The sequence below is a fragment of the Numenius arquata genome, chromosome 10 (assembly GCF_964106895.1).
Source record: "Numenius arquata chromosome 10, bNumArq3.hap1.1, whole genome shotgun sequence".
Taxonomy (NCBI): Eukaryota; Metazoa; Chordata; class Aves; order Charadriiformes; family Scolopacidae; genus Numenius; species Numenius arquata.
This window is the reverse complement of record NC_133585.1, coordinates 46701183-46727142: the sequence shown is the minus strand read 5'-3', so window position 1 is coordinate 46727142 and position 25960 is coordinate 46701183. Positions and strand designations below refer to the sequence as shown.

The following is a 25960-nucleotide window of genomic DNA, read 5'->3' as shown; positions in this document are numbered from 1 at the left end:
CCTATGTGGTAAGCAGGCTGAGCCACAAAGGCAAATTTCGAACAACTTTTTCACAGAACAGAGTCAAAGACAGGACAGAGAACTCATGGTGGCTTTTCCGCATCCTCACTGGAGCCCTCAGCCTGGGTTGTCTTCTCCACCCAGGCCAAGCACTGACACAAGATGAGTGTAAGACATTTTTGTTGCAGGAAGAAGACTGTAAGGGTTAGGGCTGAAGTTCTGACAACTTTCTTAGACACTAGATCTGCTTTGGAAAAGGAGCTTAACATTGACTCAATTCCTCATCTTGTCATCAACATAATAAAATATACAGAATAAGAAGATATTTCCCTGCTACTATTTATTAAGAGAGAAAGAAAAAGTGAGAACACACACCAAAACTAATATGATTAATGTATTTTCAGTGGAGTACTTGTTATTTGGAGGCAACTGAAGAATTGAGGTGATCATGGTTTGCCTTTGTTTTCCGGAATTAAAACAGAGAAACAGGACATCACTAGAAACACTTATTAACTGGTAACCTCAGAGAAATCTGATGAAATTTTTCAGACTTCCCTATAAATATCTAAGAAATAAAAACCTCTTGAATGTTTTTCTTTTGAGCTTTGCAAAACTAACAATACTCACTTCATAAAACACTCAAAAATATGTATATTGTCATTGAATTTATTTGGCTGACACTGGGTATATTTATTAACATAAAACACTAATAAGTAGAAGGAGTGTTGTTTTAAATGTCAGCCAAGTAAGATATCTGTAGGAACACCACAAATAGAAATATCAAGAAAAGGTTCATTATAAGATCTGTACCATCAAAATGGAAAAAAATCTTAGCTACTACTGTGATGCTAAGTGAAATCTCCCCCTATCCATTCTATTTTATGATGATAGAAGAAAATTATTTACTCATAAAGGGGCAAATTTAAAGAGAAGAGAAGCAGCCATAGAGAGATGATACTCAAGTATTTATAAACCTAAACATTTTTAAAATATCTAATTTCTACCCTTGAACTAGGACAACCAGACATTTCCTTTTAAAACATACCTAGAAAAGAGAAAAAGAGAAAAAACTATTTTCCATTGTCAAGCTGGTTGAGTTCCAGGCGAGGATTTGCCAGGCCAGGATGTGACTGGTTGCACTAATCACACACCGTCTCACTGCGATGAGGTTATGAAACATTACCACCACTGAACCGGTGAAATACATGAAATTTAGCCACACGAGTTGGATATGATTAAACATCACTGAGATGGCACTTTCTCTCCAACATCGCCTGCCCCCATGGGAATTTATTTACCATTTACGATGTCCCAGAACGAAACAGAATGGGGGGGACTCAGGTACCCAGACACAGCACAAGATTTCCTGTGCTGGTGAGGATGGTTAAACATAACTAATGCCAAGGGAAATTAAGGCATTGTAGATTCTAGGATATGACATCAACATGGATCCTAAAATGAAAAATATTCAAGTAGGCTGTTTATAAGCCTTGGAAGGACAGTCGGAGCATAGGTTGCGTCTGTTGTTCTCTGAGGAGCTACAGCAGCTGTAAAAGCCCAGGGGACCAGCCAAGCGCAGTGTCTCCTGTTCCAGAAGATGTTACTTGTCCAGGGTGCCCTCTGGCTGATGGAGTACCCTCCAGCTGTTCCGGAATAGCGACAAGAGCAAGAAGCAGAAATTCTGCTGCTGGTACTGACTAATGCCAGGGTCTGACTGTCCAGCATGGGTGGATGTGGGAGTCCCTTTCAGCAGCTCTGAGAACTTGTTTCCCAGGTACCGAAACATGTTTTGGATCCCTGCAAGCAGGTACAGGAGTTGGTACCCTGCCTGTCCAGTTATGGGAAGTTAAAAGTGAGATTCAGGGGGAGTCCGTGATGACCATACTGTATTTAGCTCCCTTCCCTAATGGTTTCTCTGGCACCGTAGGCATCCTGCCCCCCTGCATAAAACACTCCACCTGATACCTCTGCTTTACTTTTACAACTCAAGGCTCAAGAGCAATAACTGTCAAAGAAATCCCAGAGAGTAAACATGGGAAAGGGGTGGGGGCAGAGGAAAGAGGTGAGTACTCGTCAAGTTTTAAGCTTTTTTACTTGCCTTATATCTATTCTTAATTTATCTAGACTATGTTCTAGATAAAGCGTTCAGTAGCTGAAGCTATTTTTCCATCTCTGAAAAGCACCACCCAGGGCTACAACAGCACATGCGAGTTTGAAAGGATTGTAACTGTACAAAAATAATAAACAAGCCAAAAGAAAAGTTTATAAAAGTAATCAGTTTCCAATATGTGACCAGCTAGCCTCAAAAGATACACACATCTCTCTCCTTGATGCATTTTGAAGCTGAGATACTGCAAAGCATCTCGAAGCAGGTCCAAATTGCACTTCTTTAAGCCTTCCTCACACTATCGTTTCTGAAAGATTTGTCAAGTGGAAATAACAGTAGTTGTCGCTTTGCATTGTGGGCAGTCTTTTTAATCATGGCATACAGAAGGGAAAAATTAACATGTATAGCCAAACGTCCTAGGTGTAGAGAATAGTCATTCCAATGTTCTGTGTTTGCCCTCCATCAGACCCCGAGATCCTCCTACCAAGTTTTCTACTGCATTTTTGGAAAAATCCTGATGCTCTAAACGACTGTGCTAATCTTGATACTTCTTTAAACAGCAGAGCTAAAGCCCAAAAGCCATATGCACAGTAACACCCACCCAGGACAGCCAGAGGAAAGAACCATTTAATTTAGGTACATGAAATGACAGCACTGTCAGTTATACAAAGGTAACTTTGCACAGTGTACAAGTTAAGCTCAGGTTTCTCCCACCCTTTCGTCCCTTCTTCTTCACTTTTAAAGACTAGGTCTTGCATATGGAAGAAAGAAAAGTCGCCAGTTGCGGGGCAGGAACACATTGTAATGCCAATGCAGAGCAACATTTTCTCCAGGATTTTCATCAGAGGGTATGTCTAAATCACAGGAGAAACACCAGTTCCTCCTTTCCCTGCTTTTTTGCTGTAAATTATTTGGAGCCAAACCATAAAATCCCCAACCACACTGCATCAGAACAAAATAGGAGGCAGAGATGCGATTGTCCCTCCAAATCTTCTGGTTTTCAGTCTGGCTTGATTTATCAGCGTTTTTAAACCTGATGGTAGAGACATGACATATATGCCAGGATATGGATTGTTCACAATTTCTTTGCAGAAAACACTACTCTGGGCAAGTGCAATTCTAGCTGCTTTTTTTAGTCACAGTTAATACTATGTATATCTGGTCTCTGGCTGACTGACTCGCACAAACAGGTTTGAGTTTAAGTATTTCAGACTGTAAACTGAAAATTAACTAGTGACAAATAATCTGCTATATTGCCTGAGAATTCACTGTTTTATTAACATTCCAACAAATGCTAAATGAAGATGAGCAGAGACACTTATGTTTCTGTACATGAAGTTTATCATGTACTTACATATTGCAGATCACTGATGAATCTGGAAAAAAAAAACCAACCTGGAAAGAATACATATAGTTACCTGGCATTATATATCCGTGCTCATTAATAGGAGGGCAGCTGCTACTTGCTTCAAAGGTATTAGTTCAGAAACCGCAGTCAAACGTGACTAAAAGGTGTTCAAGTAGGTTTTGGTAAACACACTCCTAAAAGAGCATCACTCACATTGTATTCTAAAGCTCCAGGAATGGTAAGGCAATGCAGATAGTATCTGGGTAACCACTTACCCAAAAAGTAGAAAATAAGAGAGCAATGATGATCTGAAAGGTCCCTTCCAACCTAGACAATTCTATGATTCTATGAGATTTCACTACTTTGTAACAAAAAACATTTGAACGGCTTTTAAAAATACAATAATACTTTTACTAAGTACTTTCAAAGGCACAGGGAAGTGTTTTCCCCAATTTTATTTAAATAAAATGTTCAGAGAAAAGTGGAAAGGGGCACTGGACAGAAGCTGAAGTAGGTTATCTACCTGTAACTGTTCCTCTTGGAGGTGCCTCGGCGTTGTGTACATCCACGGAACTGATACCAGCTGCCAGCCTTGCTGGATGGGGAGTGCTCCATCCTGGTAGCACCTGTGGCAGCACGTTCATGCATGAGCACCACATGCGCTGCACATCACTGTAAAAGAGGCCAAAAGCCTCTCAACCAATGGATCTGAAATTTAACTGGGATCAAGGAAAGGGGCAGAAAGGATGGCTGTGAAAACTCATGCAAGACCTTATGTCTCAGAGAAGAACAAGAGGAAGAAATCTGCTTTACTTCCTTCTAACATCAAATGTTTGTTTACCTATAGCTCCTGCCACAAGAACTGTCCCTAGAAAAGTCCTCAGAATCCCCAATGAAACAAATTCTCCCAAACACAGCAGTGATGGAAACAGAGTGCTTCCTCACAGCACACCAGGAACCCAGGCAGCAGCTCCAGAGACATAGGTCCTAGGTAATCTATGCAGCCATTACCAGCATTACTTGGTGCATCACCCACATTACTCCAACAGAATGATCCCAAATTGCAGGGGGAAGAGGTTTATTTTGCTTTGTTGTTTTTCTTTTCTGAAAACATCTTGGTTTTTGTTTCCAGATCTACAGATGGGAAAAGCTGTAAGCCCCTCAATGTGCTGATGGGCAAGGGCGCAGCTGCCGAGGCAGCCTTGCAGGACTCTGCTCTTTTCTGCAGGAATGGGTTCCATGCCAGAACTAGTAAGTTCTGAGGACCTGACCTCGCTGTGAACAGCCGTGCTTCTCCGCCCTGCCCTCCTGGACCATGCCACTAGACTGGTAAGGTCTGCTTGTACCAGTTCTTCAGGATAACCAGAGAACCCTCTGCAGGGTCAGCCTCTTCTTACCCTCCAGCACCTGCGGAGTCAGCTGAGACAAACCCAGCCAGGGAGCAGCTGGTCATCCCCGCTGGAGGCTGTATTGTGAAATGGGACAAGGCTAAAGAGGACACGTCATTTAGGGAAACAGCATTCCAGAATAAGAATTAAATGTAGTCTGCCATGGGAGAAGAAGAACATGAAGAGATTGCATCTTTGGAACAAGGAGACAAGATTTTAATCTCCCTATTTAATAAGATACCAGTAAACTAGAGGACAGAAGTCTCCCAGCTACACTGGGTTGAGATCTCTAATTAGTTCATGAAGCATTTTACTGCGAGTATAATTTTATATGTGTAGCAAAGCAAAAGGTACTGATTAATTGCAACTCATTAAGTGTAAGTTGTTTTGTAATTAGGAAAAGTGAATGCAGGCATGGCAAGGTTGGTGCAGACAAGAATTCCACCTCGCTGAGTATCGCATTTCCAAGAGCAGCCAGTCTGCTCAAGGAGCAGAAGAGTCATTTGAAATTCAGTCCTGACCCATGGGGACAGGCCGTCAGACCATGCATTCCAACTTTTCTGAAAGACAACTAGGAAAAAATCTTAAGAAACGAAGATAATGAGTGCCTTTGCTACAAATGACTGGGTTAGCCAATTAGTGGGCTGTCTCCACCCATACGCTATTAAAAATTCATGTTTCATGTGTAGAAAGCATTGCTATCCTATCTAGAGAACCTGTGGATGTGCACATCACCTGCGTTCATGTTATCATTGTTTAGAGTTCTGCTAGCACTGATGCAGAAGTAAGGTAAGTCATACTTCTCTCTTACATAAATTGTATGCTTCTTAAGGAATCAGAAACAGGCAAATATCCCAAGTAAGATATTACCAACAAGATTTAAATATCATAATATTTTCTAAATTTTCTCTTTACCCGTTTTGGGAGAGAAAGTTTGCTGTGGGTGAGAGAGGTCAGAAACCATCACACATATCAATAATAATCACACACATATAATACGGAAGAGGGACTGAAAACAAAGGCAAAAGGAAACTCTAGCACAGAGGCACGTTCTGCAAACGAGACCACCATGGTTTGAAAAATTACCATCACTCACCTCAGCTAGAAGTCTGGCAAACTGTAGATATTCTCTACCTTTCTACTTTTAATCCTATCCATTAAACACAGGTATCCTCCAAGAAACTAAATATATTTTAGCCAATCCTTTTTCTATTAAAGGAGGCAGCGACCATGGACGTGAGTTTCCCCGAACAGCAGCTTTCAGAGAAAACTCATGTGACATTGAATCAGATTCATCCCCCACAGCTGGCTGCCAGGGATTTTTAAGTCTTTACAGTAGTACCATACAGTGATTGACCACAAAACCCAGTATAAGACAAGACAGTGATGCACCATTTTATTTGGTGGTAATTGTGCAGCAAATGGTTTTCTACAAAAGCAAGTAACCAAATTCTGGGAAAGTCTGAGTCTGGAATTTGCAGCTCAGTTATGACTTAACTAATAATAACTAACACAAGTGTAAAAGCCACATGAGAAACAGAGTTTCCTTCCCACAGTACCACTGGTGAAGTTGCCTACAAAAAGAAAACTAAAAAAGCCTGAAAACTTCACACAAGAAAATTCTTTTCTTTCTGAATGGACACGCTGTACTCCCACTCCCTCACAAAGGAAATTAAGAGCTTCTTTATATTTCAAGCCTACTCTGTTTTCCTCAACAAAATACAAATGAAAGGGCCATGTGAATTATTAACAGATGACAACAGCGAGCTAGCCAGGTATTTCAAACTCTTGTGTCTCTTCTTCCTACATGAATTCTTCAATAGTGCATGCAAGTGAGTCTTCTTACTTCTTCCATCCTTTCAATCTGTAATTAGAGCCCATTAAGCAACTTGTTGAGAAATAAAGGCTTTTTTACATTCCTTCCTCTCTTCTTTCTTTCCCTGGTGGAGCATTTGCCCTGACTATCAGTGACAGAGGGACTTCCCACCTTGTTCTGAAGGGCAGTCAGTGAATCAAGTGAGAGCCTTTTCCCCTCTTAATACCTTTTCAGTAGCACAAGCTCATGTGGAACATCATTCAATCCAGTGGAAACAGAGATACTACTTACTTCTCAACTGGAATAGACAAATAATCAGGAAACCTGAAAACAGACTAAAGCTCTTGTCATGTTAAACGTTAACCACCATCTCATGTTGAAAGCAAATCCTGCTCATTATAAACACTTTGGCCAAACCCTCCTCCCCGATTCCCCTTCCCCAAGCCCCCAAACCCCATCAACAGAGAAGTGAACAGAAGGACACCACATTAATCCAGCACCACTGCTTGATAGCATGCTTGGTGTTGACACGTAGCTACAAACTTCATACTGCTTCAGTCCATTTGCATCATTTAACAAATTCTGAATTTGTCAAATAATCTCTGCAAATCCAATGCAAGAAATAAAAATGAAATAATGTAAGTTAGTATCAGTGCAATTGAAAGATAGTATTTGACAACTAATCTAGGAAAGTCTATTGAAATTAGAACTACAGCAGTAAGCTTTAAAAACAGCAAACTTTTTGACAACTTCAAAAAATAATCCGGATGATCTTAAACGAGAATATGCTTTTCTATTTACTTCAAAATTTAAATCCATAGATTCTAAGCTTTCATCAATTAAAAGGACCGTTTCAAAAGGTAGAGTAAGGCACAGCATCTGACATAGCCAAAACTGGGGGAGTAGAGTTTCCCACAGTGGTGCAGGTAGCTCCCAGTGATGCCACAGGGAATTACCTGCAAAAAACATAAACCAGAATAACCTCTTTGGTTTGGATTGACTCTGCTTCACACACACACCGTGTATGACGACTGCCATAAAAATGGACAAAAGCAGCACATACATTAGCAACAGCTCCTGCTTCAAAACAATAAGCACAGCACATTCGCCCCTCAGCCAGCTCCCCGCTGAAAGTACTCCAGAATAAGCCACAAAAACTTAACAGTGAGCTTTCGAATGACAGGACATCGTGTGCTCCAGAATCTACAGAATCAGTCAAGTACTTACAAGGTTTCTTAAACAAATTGATCATGCCTACAATTTCAGACGAAGTCAGAGAAACTCCAGACTTGATCTTCTCTGAGGAAGAAACAGAAGCCATGAAATCACCAAAGAGAAAGGTTGGTTTGGGTTTTTTTTGTTGCTGTTTTTAAGAGAACACTGAAGGACATATATTAGCATGATAGGAAGCTTGTAGGAACAGCCTTACAAATCAAGCTGAGCACGTATTTCAGCACTCTCTATTTAGTGATCTCCCTGCGGAAAAAGCTAAGGGAGGTTTTAACTAGCAAGAGCCAAGGTGCTTTCAGATTGATAGCTAAGACCTCCCGACTGATCTTTCATACGATATTCATTTGGTACATTAGTTTATATAACTGCTTTTTGCTCAGTCTTGCCCAACTACAAAGCCAAAAATAGCTTACCTTTTCCACAAGGGCAATAAGGTATACCTGGAATATTAGACAACTATTTAAAGGTGCTATGAATAACAGCAGCAGATTTTATAAAGTTGTAAAAAAAACCCCCGTCATTATATTATCATCCGTGACTTTAACTTTACAAGAACAGTTTAATGTCAACAACTGCCATGAAACCTGGAGGCTGCGTTTTCTGAGGAAAATTGTGCCAGACACTAGTGTTTTCTGAAGCATCCTATGGTACCATGAAACGGAGACAGGCATTAAGCAGCCTATATTATCGTCATAAAAGAAGCAACAATGATGCAAATCCCTCTGAGAAAGCCATAAACTTTTGAATATAAAAGCTAAAAAAGACTTCATTATGCAGTTCTCAGTCAACGCAGGCTGAGCCAAAGCCTACTACAGTACTTCTCTGTGCTCTCGATAAAGCTTCCCATGGCTCCCGTAGCTCCTTTCGCAGAGGTGCCAGTCTTCCACGAATAGATCTTTGCAACCAGGATTTAAGGGAAAATAGACCCTGTAAAGTGAGGCTCCCAGGTCTGCAGTTTGGCATACAAATGGGTGGTTTCATTTGCAAATCTCCCAAGAACCAAGTAGCTTATAGTGCAGTAAAATCCTCAACAGGAAATACATGTTTCAATGCTGTTTTTTCCATTCTTGCATGGTGTTGGTTCAAAATCATGTCACACAAGTATTACTCAAAGATCAGCAACAAGTGGCTAACCTTAGGCCTTTACATCCCGAACATGTTTAGACCAAAAAGGTGTTTCTTATGAAACTCAGGATCTAGAGAAAGATTTTACTTTTTTAATGTGAAACTAAAGAAGTTTATGATTATCTTCTGGTTTAAACAGAGGTCCTTAGCACTTGGATATCCATCACAGAGGCTTTTGAAGTCACTAAGGTAAAGCTTTTAACAGAGGAAAAATTTAATTAATATTTTGTACATACTGCATTCAATAATACCGATTTCTTAAATCTCCCTCTAAAAGTCGATTAAACACACATTATTAGTTTATTTGAAGAAACTTAAGAATCCCAAGCTGCTTAGCAGCTACGTTTTGCTAAGCACTGGAAATACAGACACACAGAATCATTTCCCCAAAACAGAGGCATATGGGACCAAACTGAGAATGATAAAAGATAAAATAAAAAAGTTGAGAGTCATATCTTCCTGTCTCCCTCTCCTCTGAGGTGTCTCACACTGATTTTTTTTTTTTTTTGGCAGATACATCAAGACTTAAGTGTAATAATGACTTTAGCGACTTCTTCCTTTAGGGACACGTTTTATTTCGTTAATGAAACATTCTCAGGAGCCAAGAGAATGACTTTCACCCAATTTCATTTTTAATTAAAAAGAGCTAAAAAAAAAAAAAAAAAAAAAGAAAAAGAAAAAGAAAAAGAATAGAAAGATGAAACTACTCTGGTCTGACAAAATGCGTGGCTTTTTGACCCATCTCAAGGGCCTGCTTTCTCCATTCAAGCAGCTGACAGGAGCAAGATTCCCTGTAGCAAATAAATCGCTTTACTCAGCCCCCCTCAAGTCTTCCCCCCGCTGCCCTACACTAAATCCTAACAGCATCCCTCCTAATAGCCAGCATAGCCAGCAAGCCAGGATTGATTCAGACCTCGAGAGCTTACAGTAGGGCTCAGGACCATCAGAAAGGCTGCATGGCTACCTGAGCAAACGCTCTGTGGATCACAGCTGTGGTCGCTCCCCTGGGCACATTCTGCAGCTATTCAAGTCCTTTGCAGTTTGATCACTTCAAACCCCATGACTCTGATCCGTCTTGAAGATCAACAGATGAACATTATGATATTGAAAAGCATAGGTGTCAAGAGGTACCTCCGAGAGGGACTACCTAATCTAGCGTCAAGGTTGGAGATGCATGAATGACCATGAGACAATCTACTAGCTGAGGATGATTTACAGTCTTTAGTCATCACACAAGGTTATCAAAGGACTTTTTTGTAACAGCAGCTGAGGAGCAACATTAGTCAGACAACAGGTATGAAGACAAGTGGTGGACAGTCCTACAATGAAGAGGTAGAAACCACTCTCTCTATAACTTCCTAATATCAGCATGATCTCGGTCACACCCAAACTGCCTGCCACCAGTGTCACAGCCTTTCTCTGTGCAAGCAGGGATGGAAATCGAAACACAAGCTTTTCTTACACATTGAAACGTTAAATGAAAGAGGATTAAAAGGTGAAGTGGCAAAATGTAATTCTGTGCAAAGTTTACAGGGAAAAAATAAAGGTTCTTTCCACTGACTTAAATGCAAATGGGTTTTAATAGCTGAAGAGTGTAATGCAGTAGAAATTTAAAAGGTCCTAGTTATTCCCCAAACAACTCCAATTCATCTCAAATACAAAAAAAAAATTAAGGTACATGTAGTGTTTTGTTTTTACATTTTGTTCTGCGGAGAATAATTAAATAATTCACATCACTGAACTGGCAGCTCTACCGCCCGCTGATGTCAAATTGAAATGTTTGTCCCCTCTCCCCAGCTTAGCTGACTTCATGTTTCATCTTGACCTATTTTGGATGCAACAGGAAATGGAGCCACTGAGCTTGCTAAAACCTTGTCACACATCATTGTAGATATTGGAGGTTATTAATGTAACCATAGATTTGGCATGGGCACTAGACCTTTAACTCAGGAAACATGCTTGGTCAGAAAACTTACCTGCTGGTTAAAAACCCTACAGATTACCACTTCATTTGAGTGCTCCAAGCTATATGCAGTCAGTGGAGAATATTGAAGCTAGTAAGAGAAATCGAATAAATGAGTGTGGCAGACAATGAACCAGGCAAAAAACCACTTCACTGGAAGCCAGGGAGCTTCTGAAGGGTGGTTAATGGTACAAAAGATGGGATAGATTATTTAGACAAAACACACCCCACAGGAACCACTCTGAGGCTATAAAGAGAGCTCTCAAGTAACATAGTTGGCCTCTTGTCTCTCATTTGTCCCTTAAATGCTGGTTTTCCAATGGAAAAAATCTCAAGTTAGCTTAAGAAATTTAACAACACATGGCATTTGCAATGGTTCTAATTGGCTTCTTCAAGTAAACTCTATGTGGTAATGACCAGCAAGGCTGCCTGGTTCCCACTGAGCGAACTCTGAGAAATAATTTTTCAGTTTCCTTGCTAGTGGACAGGGACCCCATTTCCAGATAAACAGCCCCAACAGCAAGGTCCTCAGTGGCAGCAAAACCACAAAGGGTTGAAGGGTGCAGAATCTCCCCAGGGAGGTGCACCTCTGCCCTGGAGTGAGCGCTGATTGCAGAGTGCCCACCACTGCTCCCCACAACATGTTCTGAAACTAGAGTTTCCAACACAACACCTCTCCGAAGCCCTGATTTCATGCAACCAAAGACAAAAATGGGGATTTTTGAATGTCTTTACCAGAACTCTCTGTTGGAAAGAAGCATCTCTTGTATTAATTAACATCCTTGCACCACAGTAAAACCTGGCAAGTGTCACTTCTTATCTTATTAAGCCACAAGCCCTGTTTAATCTTGCTGCATTATTGTCTTATCTATGAGCAGCTAAATTTCCACCAGGTTGGCTCAACTAACCAACTTATGTTGCTGTGATTTTGACATTTCAAAATAATTCTGTTACACAACCAGAGCAGAAATAAAAACACTCGAGCAGCTGAAAGAGTAGAGCTGAATAAAGAGTGCTACAAAACAGGAACAGATTTAGGAATAATGAGGTCACCTCACACCTCAACACACATGAAGTTATTCTGTTCACTCCAATAACTTCACGTTCAGTAGTAGTCACAGCACAAAATACCACACCATTTTAAAGAGACAGAAGCATTTTCAATACTTTGGCTGATTAGAAAAAATGAACACAGAACAATACCAGTCATGGGTTACCCTTCCAGCTTTCTCCTGGTTTTTTAGATGAAGAGAGAATTAAGGAGGGAGAAAAAAATATTCTCTCCCTCCTCACCCCATCCAAGTGAGAGACACCTAACCTGAGTGTGTGGTTGCAGCTCCAGATCACGGAGCAATTGTGGTGTTTATGGGGCTCCAGAAGCATTTTGTGCCTTCTCGAGCACTCAGGTGCTGCTGTGGTGACAGAAGGAAAGGTCTCCTTCTCACCAGATGATGTGGATTTTCAGCCTTTCTTATTGCAGATGATACCTACAGTCTCTTCTTTATTTAGCAAGGGAGAGATACAGTATTAGCTTCCCACCAAACTATCAAGTCACACGAAAGCAAAATTCAGTGCCATGATGCCTGGCAGTGCCGGTAGTAGGAGATCCCTGGGATTGTGGAGGAGGAGAAGACTTGTAGGAGGTGAGGAGATACATATCCAGGTGACCGGAGATGAATGAACAACTGACGAGTGGACAAGAAAGGAAAATGAGGGATCAACACAAGATTAAACCAGGCTGAATCTTCATTGTACTGGTAATATCTGTGCAGTCAAGAGCTGGGGTTGTTTTATTTGTTTTTAAAAAGACCCCAGAGAACATGTTGTTCCGAAACGGAGAGAAGAGTGCAGCGGTCAGTATCTAGTAAAAGAAAGTTCTAGATGTCAAAATCGCTCAAAAAGCATGACTGCCTACTGAGCTAAAGCATGATATTGCTGTCCCTAAAAGGGAATTGGTATCTAAGCAGATACAGATTGGAATCACTGACTCATCCACCCTGGGCCTTTAAGGCAAACTGATGAGAATGAGGAGCTGACAGAAGGAAACGAAAGGGGAGGAAAATAAGGAGGCAGAGGGGATTTAAACAAGATTAGCTACAAGTGAATCCTAAGTAAAGATTAAAATCACTGCCTCATGGATTTGGGGATTTCTGAAGTCAAGGTCATGACACTAGCAGAAAACTGGCAGTTTGTGAGTTTATATGATGACTTCTCTGGAGGCAACTTTCAGCAGAATTTTAACTCCTAAGAGCTACCATTGCACAGTTCTTCCAAGCTTCTTAAAACCCTAAGGAAAAATTGCATCTAAAAGGAAAGGCATCTAAAAATACCCACACCCATTCCAAAATTAAGTCAACCATCTATTTTAATACAAAGTCTTTCCCCCAAAAAAATCTTTCTGCTATTTATATACCCTGCTGCCATCAACAGAGGCAAGCTCTCGTAAAAAAGGTCAATATCCTGGGTCTGTTCCATTGCACTAATATGATAAACACCATTGGTGGAATGATCTTGGATGATGTTGCTCCCCCAGCTTTTACTCAAATGATATAGGTTAGAAATCCTTTAAAGCCAGAGAAAGCATTGTTTGCTTCTGCTTCTGTAACTAATGCTCAATGTAGGTCAAATTTCTTTGCAGAGTAAGAGCCATTTCAGTCTTCTTAGGAAATGTTTTATGCTTTTTAGAATTAAGGTTTCAATATGAGTGTTCAATCTCTCTTCATTTATACATATTGATACTCTCTTTCAGCTGACTGAATTGTAGGCTTGTCCATTTACAGCTTTGCCTAGACATCACAAAGGCTATATAAATTTCCCTTATGTACTTAGTATGAATTACAAGTTATTAAACTATGGGTGATGATGAGTGTATTTCATTTTCATGTAACAATCTTTTGAACTCTATTATCTGCTCTGTTAATTCTAAAATTGCTGGACCAGTTTCCTTGGAAAGGTGCTAGTTTCCATGAGGGCAGCTGGAAACATGACTAGGGAAAAAAAGTAAGATGTCTTCAGTGTATTTAATAGCACTTCACCAGAAGTAAAATATACAGATGGTATTGTTTTCACTAATGATGTATGCAACTAAGACACCAAAACCCCAACTGAGGAATTCAGTCTAATTTATCCTCCAGCAACTTCCTGAACTGGAACCTAAAAGAATTGTTTTCTTTTTGATCTAGTTTTCCATAATTTCTTTCCATCACTGGAGATTTCCTTATGGAGGCCTTCTTTTTATAGCTTAGAAGAGGCAATCCCACAAGTTTGGGGAAAGAAATGATTATATTTTGCATCCTTAAAGATGTTTTTGCCTTTTAGTATTAAACTTTGTTGATTTTTGCTATAGAAGAATGAAAGGAGTAGGGTTGTTTAGGAGGCTCCCAGTGTTTTCTAGGACAAAATGTTTCCAGAGAAAGTTTAGGTTCAGTATCAGGAAAAGTTTCTCAATAAAGTATATTAAACAACTGTACACAGACATGAAGTGCAAGAAGATTCACCTTGACAAGATACTAAGCAATATAATGCAATGAACGGTCCTACACTTGAAAGAGGAAAGACAAAATCAACTGAATACAGTATTGCTTCTTAGAGCCAGTTTCTAGGACTCTTCTGTTCACAGAATACTAGAATTAAGCTGAACACTGCGCGAAAAAGAAAAAAGAAAGAGAAGGGCAAAAACACAAAATCAAATCCTGCTGTAAAAACCTGTAAGTTAGTCTTTCTATACAAATACTCAGAACTTTCTAGCCCAAGTGACCAAGGATGCTCCTGACATTGGGAGACCCATCTGTGCTAAGAAGGAACTGCAAGACCAGTCTGATCAACTCTGCAATTTTCAGACACAGGCATAAGCAGTTTCTTTGCCTTAATTTCTGAGGAAGGGAGAGGCTTCCTCTGTAAATAAGATGAAAATGTGTTCTGTCTCTTTAATTTACAACCAAAAAATTAGTTTATTTTACAGTACCTGAATCATCAGTACCCAGGACCTCAGAGGGAATATTTTGGTTAGTATCCCTTTCAGCTGCAGCCATGTGTTTTGGTGGTTTTTTTTTTTTTTGTTTGGGATTTTTTCAAATGTTACTGAAACAAGAAGTACAGCACAACACATTTATATAGCCACGAAAATTTTGAAATCAAACACAAGTTTAAGATTCCCTTATTTTTGAATAACTGCTCTTGCAGTGAAATGTCTTATATTTTAGGCTTCTTTGGAATTAAGCAGTAGCAGTATTGTGAGGGTGAAAGAGTCATTACATTATGAAATATTTAATATATGAAAATTACAGCTCTGCTTCATAACAAAATGCAGCAGCACCAGTAAGTCATACCTCCAAGGAACCACAGAGCCCTGTAATAAGGAAGTCACATTGTGCAGAACATGTTTTCATCTTACTGGCTGTAATCCTTCCTCTGATTAGTAATGGAAGCAACTAATAGTATTATATATTTACATAATAAATATTTTAAATTATATTTGCACTACTTCTATTTAACACAATAAACAAATGGTGTCATACATGAACACTATATAAAACATTATAATAAACAGTATTATAGTATAAAGCACTGTATTGGCTTTCTGAATTCTGCAGAAGTACAAAGAAACCTTTTTACAGAAAACAATTTTCTTCAAATTACATTCTCTAGTTGCATACTTTCCATACTTTAAGTTTCTCCAAGGAATAAACAACTAGATTAATGGGCTCAATAAAAGATACCCCTATGTAACATAGGCAGTAAAAGTATTATAAAGGCACATGACATCTTCCAGATCTAACAAGATAGCCATTAAAAATTACAGCATTTGTCCTTCTGTAAAACATATAGGCAGATTAAAATAACAGCTTAAACGTCTTGAAGAAGGTTTTTTTTTAGTGAAACTCGCCTATAAGTTAAATATTTTTCATACTTTTCTTCTTCCCCAGAACCATTCTTTTCTGGGGAAGAAGTCTTACTTTTAGACAATAACATAAGAAATATGGAAAATGAGTAAGATACAAACCAGCATTGTATGACATTTTTTTATCCTGAGTTATATATATAAAAAAAATAGCTACCTCAGCAGGACCGTGCAGTGGAAAACAATATCCAACCACGACAGGAGAGTTCAGCTCCCCTTTCTACTTAAGGATAAAGATGATGGAGCTGAAGAAGGCCTTTGTAGGAACCTCTGCCTTCTGGCTGCTCAGGACATCACAGATGTCCAAGAAGTTCAGGGAGTGCAGAGAAACACCAAGTAAAAATAGCAAAGTATGCACCAGCAGCTTTTAAAAAACTGCATAGGTCTCTGAGCTGCGTTTCAGCTGAGAGATTCATTCAGATGGAGGGGAAGAAGGCCAAAGGGAATTTTAAATCTTTGAACACAGAGCAGGTAGTCAGTCCGTTGCCAGTACTGAATTTAACATGCCGTACCATAATTAGCTCTGATATCTACATGAGTGTCCTTTCTTTCTAGAATTTCCTGAAGAGCTTTACCTCTCTCCATCCTAGTCAGCCACTAAAGCCCAGGGCTACAGTGAGCTTCCAGCTCAAGGAAGCACTAAATCATATTAAAGTTAAGCATGTGATTTTTCTTTTCCTGAATTAGGATTTCTAAGATTACTCAGCCATTGCTGGCCCCTTAGGGCAGGACATCACAAACACTACTTTAGCAAAGTCAAATCAGGATTTGTGACAGTTTTTGCCTGCCCCAAACATACAAACCTGAACTCCTCAGTACTCTTAAGATCCAAATTTGAACTTTAAAACCCTAATGTAGGGGCAGCGGTACAAAAAATAACTGTAGAGAATCCTTTCATTGGCCTGATTCTAAAAGTACCAGAGGAAGCAAAAATCACCTTTTGCCCTCAGATAATTTTGCCCACAGTATTCTTCACTGATATTCTCTCAGAATTCAGCATAGAGGAATCTGTAACCTACAGATTAACTAAACCTGGATTAATTGCATAAACTCCTGTCATCAGCAGGATCACAAAAATGAAAATCCATACAGAAACTGATGTAAATTTTGCAAATGTGACTCCTGGCCTTGTGAAAAAATTAGCTTGACATAAGAAATTTTGAACACTTTCTAAAAACTCTACAGCCATTCAAGCTTCACAGTTTGGGCCCCATTTTGAGGTATAAGCCGCTCCGAAATACTTCTGGTGAGCATGGAAATCTTGCTTGGAAGTATTGAATCTAACTAGGAAGAAAAACCTCAATTCCAATTATAACTTGGTAATTAAAATAAAGAAACATATATAATTAGAACCAAGCAATACTGCTGCAATCAAATAATTTCACAAAAATTTGCTCTGCCTTAGAAGCTATTATATTCATTTTTCTAAATCTCTTACTCTATATTAAGTACAAACACTCAAAAATATATAAGCATCTAGAGACTGAACAGAAATACTGCTCTGATTGTAACACATATATATCATCCAGTTTATCCAAGGGAAGTAAACCTATTCTTGCAGAATTATCAAAACAAGTTTTTGCATTCTGGGCACCTTCCTGGGGAAACAGACCAAATGTGAAAGTTAACTACTGAAGTTAATATATTGAGAGGCTTAAGGAACATAAAAAATGTGTGGAGCTAGAAGGGGGACATGACATTGTTCTGCAAGAAAACAAGCGAAGGCTGAGTTGCAGAAGAGTATGAAATCAGAGTTCATGTACAGTGAAAGACTTCCTGGCTGGTTTTGTGATACCAAATTTGAGGAGACAACTAATTCATTCCCATTAATAATATGTAGAGGGTTCACAAATCAAGGAACTTTTCACATTAAGGCTTATTCTAATCATCACTCAAATTCATTGCAAGTATAACACAGAGAGAAAGTCTAGAAATCTGGAAAATGAATCATGAACAAATGCTACAACATAATGTTGATTAAATCATGGTCTCTGTCTTCTTGGCAGGACCTCTTCTTCATTAAAATAAGAAAATAGATTATTTGCAAAGCTGGGTATTGCACAGTGACTAATTTAATAAAACCCTTGCAGTTTGTACTTCCACTAAAGCGACTGACAGAACACAATCAAATGTATCCATACTCATCAGTTATTGTAACAAAGAAACCTGAATCAGGTAAACATAAACAATAAGAGAGGCAAAACAAGGAAAACCAAGAAATTAATGGAATAAAGGTGGGGAAAAAGTTTGGAAGATACAACTGAAGTCAGAAACTTTAACAGAACATAAAAGAACAAAGCTTTTCCTATTCCTCCACTTTTTTTGAAGAATGAAAATAAAAAAAAGTGTGCCTTACGGGAAAACCGAAGCCTCTGGAGAAGCAGGATAGAGTCACCAATAAGTGTGAGTCTGAAGCTGTAAGCAGTTTAACCCAGAAAACGTGAAATGGTAGAACGAGCTAGAAAATAATGTATGTCTTAGAAAAAATAAAATATTAGACTTCAGTAAACGTTCAAAAATTGACTAACACAAAAATTGCAAATTATTTACGACAAAAAGAATCTTATGGATAAACAAAATCTCTATTCATAGTACAAATTATTTCCTATCAAAGTTTTGGTCCTACTTTCTGCAGCAAAAAGCAGAATATTCTAACAACAGGGTATGGGGGCAGGTTATGAAAGAACATTGGGTATATGTAGGAAAAAATAACTTTCATTCACTTGGAAAAAAAATATATGCAAATTCTATACAGAAATGTGTCTTACATACTTTATTTATGAAATTCATATTAGCTAATCAGGAGATGGTATTGTAACTGAACACTCTCATAGACAGCTCTTTGAATATTTGTGTTTTAAGCTAATGGGTATTATATTTTACTTTGCAAAGTAAAAAAACGTGCTGTTAGAAAACTGCCATATTGCATGCAAAAATGAAGTCTATTAAAAGGGAAGAAGACAGCTCAGAATCTGTAATCCTTCCACAGAAGTGTCATGCAAATATGGAGTTAGAGGGAGCAGGTAGACAGAATCCTGAGTTCACAGAGCACTTTCCATTAGTGATGGCACTTTTCATACCTTCCTGTTTTGAGAAAATAAGAACATATCCTTCCCATAATACATAAGCAGATGACATCTCACAAATTAGTTTTTCAAAAGCACCTGTGTACCTTCAGCTGAGGAGTAGTAGGTTTTTATGGCAGAAAAATCTCCTCATGACTATGACTGTCTCAAGAAAACAGAACCTTTTTTTCTTAACAACAAGCCAATGTATTCCAGCTGATGATTTCCAAAGAGCCGTCAGTATCCGCCTGCAATTCATTCTCTTGCCACATAACACACCAGTCAAACGTACATTTTGGCAAGACAGTCACAAGTAAGGCAGGACTTCTAGTTAATTCATAGGCTTTGTTAATTTACAGGGTGATATCAGTTAGACAGGACAGATTCTCTAAACCGCATAAATAACTTTGAATAACAGAGCCATATTGTTTTACGCAAGAGCGAAGACAGCATTTCTGCATTAGATAGACACTGAACCCCATTTTATAGATGTGCGGTGTGGAGCAGGGCGTTCGCAGATGATGTCATTGATGAACACATTTGCCCTGGGGCCACATTATTACCTATCATTTGCAATGCCAATGTTCTTCCCAGGCCACAAAAAAAAGTGAAAAAGAAGAAAGAAAATCTGAATAGAAGAATTCCTCTGCTGCTGTCATTCCATTTTCAGAGGAAACATGCACAGTACAGTATGTTTTCAGTATTTTCAGCTTCTTCCAATACTTTTTAGAACTGAAACATCTAAGGAAGTAGAGTTGTAAATATTTTACAAATAAACAATCAATCCAAAACCTGGCAGAAAGGGAAAGAGTGCATATCTGTTCTGATAAAAGCCTAAATGGTGAACTATTACTTAGCACTAATTCCCAGCGGCAGCATCCTGCAAACACGCTGTATATCTGCCTTGGCAAAATGAGAGTTGCTTGGTAGACCAGAGACTACGTAAATCTTGGCATGGCTAGGAATAACTTCAGTGGTTGAAATGAAAGATAATATTTGCTGTTGTGTGCCGTACTTTTTTTTTTTTTTTTCTTTTTTTCCAAAATACACACAAAAGCTACACAAAAAATAATTCTAAATACAGTAACACATGCATTACACTCTTCATTTAATATGAAAAAGCTTTTTTTTCTAAGATAGAATGTACATGTTAAAATAAGTACATTAAAATAAGTTAAAATAATTATTATCTACATTTTTAATTCTGCCTTGAACTTAATGAAATCTTAAGTGAAGACATCACTTACAGTATTAAAAGATCAGCAGAAAAACATTTCCTTACCTTTTTTTGAGATGGGGTATGGTATTTTCTATGTTCACACAGTCTCGTTCTCTCTCTGAAATGGGGATTTTTCTTTAATATTAGTGCTCAGAAATCAGGATACGCTTCTAGGGACCAATGGTTAGCATTCTCCCAGACTGCCTAGGCATAAGGGCAGAAGAAAAAGTTTTAGTTCACCTTTTCTAGACCAGCCTACGAGTATTTTTATGTTTTCCCTCTTTTGAGGAGTGGCTCATAAGCTGAGCAATTCCTGCCTGCCACATCTCTTGTACATGGTGTGAGACATTCGGAGTCTAAAAAAAAAAAAGAAAGAAAAAAAAAAAAAGATATTGCAACCTGAGAAATTTTCATTAGCTTCAGATTTCCCTCTGAGACTTTTATACAAAATGGTCTTTCTTTACTCTAACTAGTGAAATAGCAACACTTTCTTATTTTTCCTTCCAAACAGCCACATCCTGCAGTTCTAAATCAATTATATATCAAGAAAAATATGTCACTGTTTTTACTGTAGTTTGGACTAAGTTAAAAATGCAGTATTTGATTCTAATTTCTAAAAAGGAAAAACTAGCAACTTCTAAAAATTAAAATGAGAGCTTATCATAACTTTGATTTTCCTTCAACTAGAGTATGTAAAAATGAGTTTCAATTATTTTTCTGGCAAAAAGCATTAAATGCCTTTTTTAATAAAAAAAAAACCCAAACCTTTCTTATTACAAGCAATTCAAACTATAGTAGTAGACTGCAAAGTAGGAAAAATTTAAACAAGTGAAAACAACTTGTAAAATCGCACAGAACAACTCAATTGTTTTAACCAATTTTTCTTCTGTTTCCACCAGTTTTTAGTTTTCCATTGAAAAAATTGAAACTAATTTTGCCATTTAGAACAAAACCATAATATAAAAGTTTCCTCAACATTTTTTTGACTTTTATTAGGGATTATTTGCTTCATTTCACATATAACTAAAAGTAAATATCAGACAGGGATTTTGTAGAACTATCCTATTCCCACACTCTAACCATTATTAAATAGTATTTGCTATATTCATTCATCCTTACACCCTCAGGCAGCTAGAAATAAGAGTGTTTTGTTGGAACAATGCAATTAGGGTACTGGCAAAATCATGCTCCATTTGACAAGACAAGGATAAGTGCATTGCTCACCCATTGGCAATCAAACAGAACAGCCTGCAGGCATTAAATTGGGAGGTTATTAGCCCTACTATTCAACTACTGCTGAATTTCATGGGCTAAGTGTTGGTGGGTGCTTGCAGGCTGCCAGGACAGATAATGTAGATTGGTGCTGATCCTAGGAAGCACATCTGGAAGAAGGCAAAGTCCATTTAAACTGAGAAACGACAAATTAGCACTCAATTGACACCGCACCACTCGTAACATTCAGGATGTCTTCAAGGTGTGAATAAAATATGAAAAAGCAACATGAAAGCATCCAGAGCTTGTCAGGCCAAATTTTTAGAAAAAGAAAGGTATTCCTAATGCCTATGACAAACTGTGAAGGTCTCAAACTAGTGGTACTTGTGTGTAGCTGGGAACTCCAGATGTCAAAAATCTCATATATACACATCAGCCTCAAATCTAATTTTCACATGTAGACTCAGCGCTACCCTCTTGCTTATGAGCACAAGATGCAGTACCAAAATATAGCATGTGCAATAGTTTGAACATGGAAAGTTTGTGGCCTGCAACAGGATATCAGGTCAATGTTGTTCTAGCAAAACAGGCAGGAATGTATTCACTTTTTCACCAGAAAGCACCCCCAGCAATCAACTACAGTGCAAAGGGTGGTGAGGCACTGGAACAGGTTGCCCAGGGAAGCTGTGGATGCCCCATCCCTGGAGGTGTTCAAGGCCAGGCTGGATGGGGCTTTGAGCAACCTGGTCTAGTGGGAAGTGTCCCTGCCCACAGCAGGGGAGTTAGAAGGAGATGATCTTTAAGGTTCCTTCCAACCCGAACCATTCTATGATTCTATAAAGTTCTTTGTTAGTTCCCATCTGTAAATCCTGCATGCAACCAAAAGCCATTTCAGCCACAGTCTCTCTGACAGTCCTTACCCTGCAGATGTCGTGTTGTTAACCAGCAGAGCAGAAAACATCTCTCAGTGGGACATGTGTGCTAATTTCATGTTTCCCTGCCCTTCCTGCACCTGACTGACTGATGTTAATGGTTGTGGCGCAGCAGACACCAGGAGTTCAATGCACCTGCAATAAAAAGCCTGCTGTAACCCGGAAACTTCAGGTCTATCAACGTGTGGGCATCCCAAGGGGAGCAGTGACTCTACCGGTGGCTGCCATTATGGAGAGTCAATTTTCATTTTGCTGGTTAAGGTTTTGAAGCATGTGAGCAATGGACCAACCTCTGAATTAGTTCATTGTTCTTGAAAATCAGAATCTAATAGGGAAACATTTCCATTAAAATAAAATTCCTGCAGACAGGCCAGCAAGGAAGATTTAGACCTTAAAAGATTATTTCAGGAAACTATTCTATATTGCCTTTTTTCAACACCACCATAAAATTAAATACATTATTAGAAATATGTTTTCAGCATAGAAAGCTAAGCAAACACAAATTCTGCATACAAGTAAGAAAAATTACTGTATCCCACAGTAATAAGTAGCAGACAGATGCAATGATGCCAGGCCCAGAGCCCATGAAAATCTGATCAGAACGGAAATCAGGAAATAAAAAGTTGCTTCAGTTTCTCAAGATTTTGTTGGAGGAGAGACAGCTCCACACTCTGCATTTTACCTTTCCACAAAGACATAACAATAGTACAAAACTTTAGAACAGAAAAAGGCCATTATAAAAGCAGGTCCCTGAAAATACCTACCCTGATGCTAGAGTTACAAGTGGTAAATTGATCAACTGGTCTATTTTCAGCTTCTCAGACAACAGTTGTTCTTGTACATAGTCTGTATAGCTGTTATTTCATCATGCAACACAAGACTAGTAGGCAATTAAGCATGGCAAACAATCAAATATTTGTCCACTAAAGGACCCTGCTATATCTTTTCCCTTTGCCTATTAAGTACCTGTTTCTCTAAGAGCATGTTTCAACTTCTCAGAACAGCTGAGTAACACTCCCAAAGGAAAATATGTTCAGTATCCCACAGGTAAATACAACCAACTTTACACACAGAATCCTTTTTTTTTCCATATGCAAAGAAAGCTGCTGATTCAAAGAAAAAAAAAAAGTGTTTCTCATCAGACAGAGAAAGCCAATATCAACAACTCCTGAAAAAAGCAATAGAGTGTAGAGATATCTTTCAGTTAAAATACTGAAAGCTGTGACTCAGTGTTTTGTATCATGAGCAAGAACATGATCCTTCTATGAATTGAACAGTTTCTTTAGAACATGGTAGATCATTCTGCACTAGAAACTGTGTTAGTACATTTCAAAAATGTGATTCTCCAATTTAATTTAATAACATCTATAACTTAAAGGATTTGGTACACATATAAAAATATACAGAATATCAATAAAAAGACTTTTTTTTTTTTTCTTCAGACTACTTGCCTGGCAAAAGGCTGCAATGAATTATTAGCCATGAAAAGTTGTACAATTCAGAAAGGCACTTCTGGCATTTTCAGGCTAGGTAAACAAGGTAGTACTAGGACACTAGATGTTTTACTAACAACTCATAGTACCTTTTGATACTAGGGTTTAGTTTTTAAATTAAAAATAAACCCAAAAGAACCCTCAGGCATTTCTTTGGTGGCTACTAATACATTCATTTTTCTGTACTAGAGACAGATGGTTCTGCACTGCACTTCATAACAATTTCATTGCTTTGGATTATCCTCTCATCACATAGTGCCCACAACTGCTCAAAGCTAAGAAAAGAAATATTCGGTCATATTAGCATTTTATCATAGTTCTGAACTTGGCTTCGACTCCCTAACCCCTTCAGGGCTGGGTCCTGCAGGGACCACAATCTCCAAACATGCATGCATATGCATAGACTTGTATGTATATTTGTATGTATATACACAGACACAGAGCACCACGGAATGGCAGGTTAAGTTTCTCAAATGTTGCTTCCTTCCTAAAGTCAGAGGTTTGGGCTGTTGAAGAGGAATGAACCCCCCCTCTGCAATTACCAGGACTCATTAAGAGAAAAGTAATATGGTAGCGGATATGATCTGACCTGCCCTTTCCTAGGTTTCTGCAAGTTACACAGTTTTTACCAAAATGCATAAGAAAAGTAGCAGAGAGAGTTTAATTTCAAAAGAAGTTACCAGCATACTATTAAGTGCGCCTCTCCTGTCCATCCAAATATGGTGAGCAAATCCCGTTCTTGCTCCATATGCATAAAAATATTACCCAAACATGGTGAGCAAAGTGTATTATCTCTCCTCAGCCAAAAGTAAATTCCTTATATGCTTTCTTGAGAGATAAATAAGAAGCTAAACATGCAGAACTAGCAATTAAAAGCACTACGAATAACAGAAAATATAAAAATCATGGTTAGTAAATAATGTCTCAAAAAGGAGCGCATGAAACCTGGGATAAAAAAAGCTAATCTATTATCATTGATATTTATCATGTCCTGGAACTGCAGGATATCACAAAGTATCATTTAACTCGTACAACTGTTAACGTGTTTGAGGGAAAACCAAGCAGTAAAAATGTTCAGCTCCCAGTTTTCAATAGTAGTAGAGTGGAGACTTCTCCCAGATCCTCTTGCACAGTTATTTTCAGCCATGCCTTGCAAGGCATCCTCTTCTGTAGTGCACACTCAAGGAAGAAAAGTAAGAGGAAAAAAGAAAAGACCAAAAAACTTGAAAAAGATCTGGGCGGACTATCAGCAGTATTCCACAAGCCAGTACTTCTGAACAACACCTGCAAGGGCATGTAACAAGCTAGAAAGACATAAAGGGTGTAAAGAAGACAGAGCCAGGCTCTTCTCAGTAACAAGAAGTGCCAGGACAAGGGGCAACAGGCACAGGCTGAAACAGAGGAGGTTCCCTCTGGACATCAGGAAGTATATTTTTACTGTGAGGGTGACTGAGCTCTGGAACAGGTTGCCCAAGGAGGTTGCGGAGTCTCCATCCTCGGAGATACTCAAAACCCAACTGGACAGAGTCCTGGGCAACCAGCTCTAAGGTGACCCTCCTTGAGCAGGGGGGTTGGACTAGAGGACCCCCAGAGGTGGCTTCCAACCTCATCCATGCTGTGATTCTGTGAAAATGGAAGAGAAGAAGCCAGGAAGGTAATTTCCATGCGTAGGAAACAAAAATAGGAAAACGTTCATATTTTTTTAAAAAGTACAACCCTATTTATCACAAGCCAAACAATGACATGAGTAAATAGGATAAAATTGGATTAACCTTGACAGACCTGCAGAAGAATTGCTGTTGACACTGTAATTTTCCTGGGTCAGGGTGACACCATTAAAAAGTCATCTCCCCAGTCAAGGTTGTGTAGATAAAATTCAAATGCATGCAAAAGACTGAGTGGGAAGGGAGCTTTGATCTCCCCGAAATGAAAGGCAGGAATAGCCTTCTCAGAAAACCCTTAAGCCAGGTCTTAATGTGAAAAATGTAGATTTTCAGGGCACGTGTTCTGCACCCCCTGCACGCACGCACAGTGCAGCTGCCTGCCCCCCTCACCTCTGCACTCCCTCCTTTCGCTCCAGCACACTCAGGGGCAGCGAAGGTTAATTATATTTTCACAGGCGAGCGGCAAAGCTGCATCTAAAGACACTGGGGGGGGCACAC

General features: G+C 38.9%; 1 protein-coding gene across 1 annotated transcript in view; it reads right to left on the bottom strand.

The window, feature by feature from the left end:
• Positions 1 to 4125, bottom strand: part of CRACD (capping protein inhibiting regulator of actin dynamics) — a 57093-nt gene extending 52968 nt beyond the window's left edge. Inside the window, exon 1 of the mRNA XM_074154250.1 lies at positions 3979 to 4125. Within this exon, the coding sequence (XP_074010351.1) occupies positions 3979 to 4114 (136 nt within the window). The 5' untranslated portion in view covers positions 4115 to 4125. The remainder of the gene's footprint in view (positions 1 to 3978) is intronic.
• Between the last annotated feature and the right edge of the window lie 21835 nt (positions 4126 to 25960).